This window comes from Formica exsecta, unplaced genomic scaffold (assembly GCF_003651465.1).
Source record: "Formica exsecta isolate Colony F162 unplaced genomic scaffold, ASM365146v1 scaffold2026, whole genome shotgun sequence".
Classification (NCBI taxonomy): Eukaryota; Metazoa; Arthropoda; class Insecta; order Hymenoptera; family Formicidae; genus Formica; species Formica exsecta.
In genome coordinates, this window is record NW_021849324.1 from 2,946 (window position 1) to 6,614 (window position 3,669).

Here is a 3,669-nt window from a genome sequence, read left to right on the forward strand (position 1 = left end):
ATATAATATATTAAATATATTAAGTAATATTAAACACATGTACAGAGTGTCCCAAAAATATTTGGTCAAACATTAACACTATATTCTATTCTTTTTTTTTTAACAAAAAAAGGTTTAATAAACATCAATCCAAAAATCAACCATTAACAAGTTATATCAGTTTCAAGATATTAAAAATTTTTTGTATTTTTTGGCCTTCATTCACCAGATATCACTCCTATTAATTTCTATTTGTGGGGTCATCTCAAAACTTCACGCTGCAAGACCTATCCAAAATATTGATGAACTTCAGGAGCATTGTAAATTTGTTTGATATCATATGGAACTTTATTTATATGGAACTTATTATTTATATTATATTTTCGACTGAGTTCGAATCTTTAAAAAGGTATGCTGAAGTATGTATTGCTGCTGGAAGTAATCACTTTGAGTTTTTGTAATTTTATGTGAGTTTGATGCTAATTTATTTGCAATTACATTAGGTTACATATTCACAAATTTAAATTAATGTAACTTGTTAATGATTGGTTTTTGGATCCATATTTATATTAAACTTTCTTTGTTTTTGTTTTCATCTCTAGAAAATAGTCTTAACGTTTGGCCGAATGTTTTTAAAACAGATTAAACCTATGTACAGGGTGACTCTAAAAATTACTGACAAACTTCAGGAGCGTATAGAGGGATTGGAATATAACTTTCGACTAGGAACCCATGTTCTCCTAAGTAATCCTAAGTTAGTACAAGCCTGATTTGATGCCTCTTGATTACTTCTTTTGGGGGCATATCAAAAGTCTCGTTTACGAGACACCAGAAACACTTTTAGCCAGAATACTTGCAGCATCTGACGTGATCCGAGATATATTTATTCCGGATATCCAGGATATTTAAGGGAATGCACCAGAGTTTCGTTCGACAAAGCAATGCCTGCATTATGGTGGTCGCTACTTCAAACACTTTACGTAATATTTTATAGTATTATTGTGATCATATAACCTTTGTTTAATTAATAAACTTTGTGCAAATTAAAATTATTTTTCTCATTGGTATGTTATTCACAATGTTCCTTATATTCAAAGGCTTCTACCGACTCAGAATTACTTTGAAGAACATAAGTTCCTAGTCAAAAGTTGCTATATTCCGACCGCTCTATACGCTCCTGAAATTTGTCAGTAACCTTTAGAATCACCCTATATATATGTATGTATGTATGTATGTATATATGTATGTATGTATGTATATATGTATGCATATATGTATACATATATGTATAAAAAGTGATATATTATAAATATTATTTTTAAATAATATTAGTATACCTTAGATGGTGAAATCATGATAAAGCGTGAAATGTGTAATTTACCTATTTGCGCAACGTGTATCTTGCCGAAATGCTTGTCCGCGTATCCTCTCGAGTAAAAGCGCTCGTTACTCCGTAATGAGCGCAGTATGACGCGACCATTTTGCACGAGACGATGGACTACCGTCCGTATTGACATCTCTCCGCTCTCTTGGACGGGGACAGCCCAGCGGGCAAGCCCGTACGTCAAGTACGCCTTGAGGGCCGGTGATAAAGTCGCTACGAAGGTCTCAATTTTTGTGCCGTTTATCCTCTAACTGCGCAATACGAAACAAAACCGATATGATGCATGATGATGCGTGATACGCGCCACAAACATGTTAAATTCATAGAAACGGTGATTCCAGATGTTTATTAAGGCCGTTACGCTACGCTAGGGATGGGCCATGAAGGAAGAGTAAAGCCCGTATCAGACTACGCATTGAAAATTGAAGATTAAAGATTGAAATTTGACTAATCAGAACAAAAGGAACTAAAATTTCTTTATCCTGATTGATCAAATTTCAATCTTCAATCTTCAATCTCAATCTTCAATGCGTAGTCTGATACGGGCTTTACTCTTCCTTCATGGCCCATCCCTAGCGTAGCGTAACGGCCTTAATAAACATCTGGAATCACCGTTTCTATGAATTTAACATGTTTGTGGCGCGTATCACGCATCATCATGCATCATATCGGTTTTGTTTCGTATTGCGCAGTTAGAGGATAAACGGCACAAAAATTGAGACCTTCGTAGCGACTTTATCACCGGCCCTCAAGGCGTACTTGACGTACGGGCTTGCCCGCTGGGCTGTCCCCGTCCAAGAGAGCGGAGAGATGTCAATACGGACGGTAGTCCATCGTCTCGTGCAAAATGGTCGCGTCATACTGCGCTCATTACGGAGTAACGAGCGCTTTTACTCGAGAGGATACGCGGACAAGCATTTCGGCAAGATACACGTTGCGCAAATAGGTAAATTACACATTTCACGCTTTATCATGATTTCACCATCTAAGGTATACTAATATTATTTAAAAATAATATTTATAATATATCACTTTTTATACATATATGTATACATATATGCATACATATATACATACATACATACATATATACATACATACATACATACATATATATAGGGTGATTCTAAAGGTTACTGACAAATTTCAGGAGCGTATAGAGCGGTCGGAATATAGCAACTTTTGACTAGGAACTTATGTTCTTCAAAGTAATTCTGAGTCGGTAGAAGCCTTTGAATATAAGGAACATTGTGAATAACATACCAATGAGAAAAATAATTTTAATTTGCACAAAGTTTATTAATTAAACAAAGGTTATATGATCACAATAATACTATAAAATATTACGTAAAGTGTTTGAAGTAGCGACCACCATAATGCAGGCATTGCTTTGTCGAACGAAACTCTGGTGCATTCCCTTAAATATCCTGGATATCCGGAATAAATATATCTCGGATCACGTCAGATGCTGCAAGTATTCTGGCTAAAAGTGTTTCTGGTGTCTCGTAAACGAGACTTTTGATATGCCCCCAAAAGAAGTAATCAAGAGGCATCAAATCAGGCTTGTACTAACTTAGGATTACTTAGGAGAACATGGGTTCCTAGTCGAAAGTTATATTCCAATCCCTCTATACGCTCCTGAAGTTTGTCAGTAATTTTTAGAGTCACCCTGTACATAGGTTTAATCTGTTTTAAAAACATTCGGCCAAACGTTAAGACTATTTTCTAGAGATGAAAACAAAAACAAAGAAAGTTTAATATAAATATGGATCCAAAAACCAATCATTAACAAGTTACATTAATTTAAATTTGTGAATATGTAACCTAATGTAATTGCAAATAAATTAGCATCAAACTCACATAAAATTACAAAAACTCAAAGTGATTACTTCCAGCAGCAATACATACTTCAGCATACCTTTTTAAAGATTCGAACTCAGTCGAAAATATAATATAAATAATAAGTTCCATATAAATAAAGTTCCATATGATATCAAACAAATTTACAATGCTCCTGAAGTTCATCAATATTTTGGATAGGTCTTGCAGCGTGAAGTTTTGAGATGACCCCACAAATAGAAATTAATAGGAGTGATATCTGGTGAATGAAGGCCAAAAAATACAAAAAATTTTTAATATCTTGAAACTGATATAACTTGTTAATGGTTGATTTTTGGATTGATGTTTATTAAACCTTTTTTTGTTAAAAAAAAAAGAATAGAATATAGTGTTAATGTTTGACCAAATATTTTTGGGACACTCTGTACATGTGTTTAATATTACTTAATATATTTAATATATTATAT

At 33.7% G+C, this 3,669-nt stretch overlaps 1 protein-coding gene across 1 annotated transcript in view; it reads left to right on the forward strand.

The window, feature by feature from the left end:
* Nucleotides 1-1,962: 1,962 nt before the first annotated feature.
* Nucleotides 1,963-3,669, forward strand: part of LOC115234756 (serine/threonine-protein kinase PINK1, mitochondrial) — a 15,732-nt gene continuing 14,025 nt past the window's right edge. Inside the window, exon 1 of the mRNA XM_029806071.1 lies at nucleotides 1,963-2,309. Within this exon, the coding sequence (XP_029661931.1) occupies nucleotides 2,174-2,309 (136 nt within the window). The 5' untranslated portion in view covers nucleotides 1,963-2,173. The remainder of the gene's footprint in view (nucleotides 2,310-3,669) is intronic.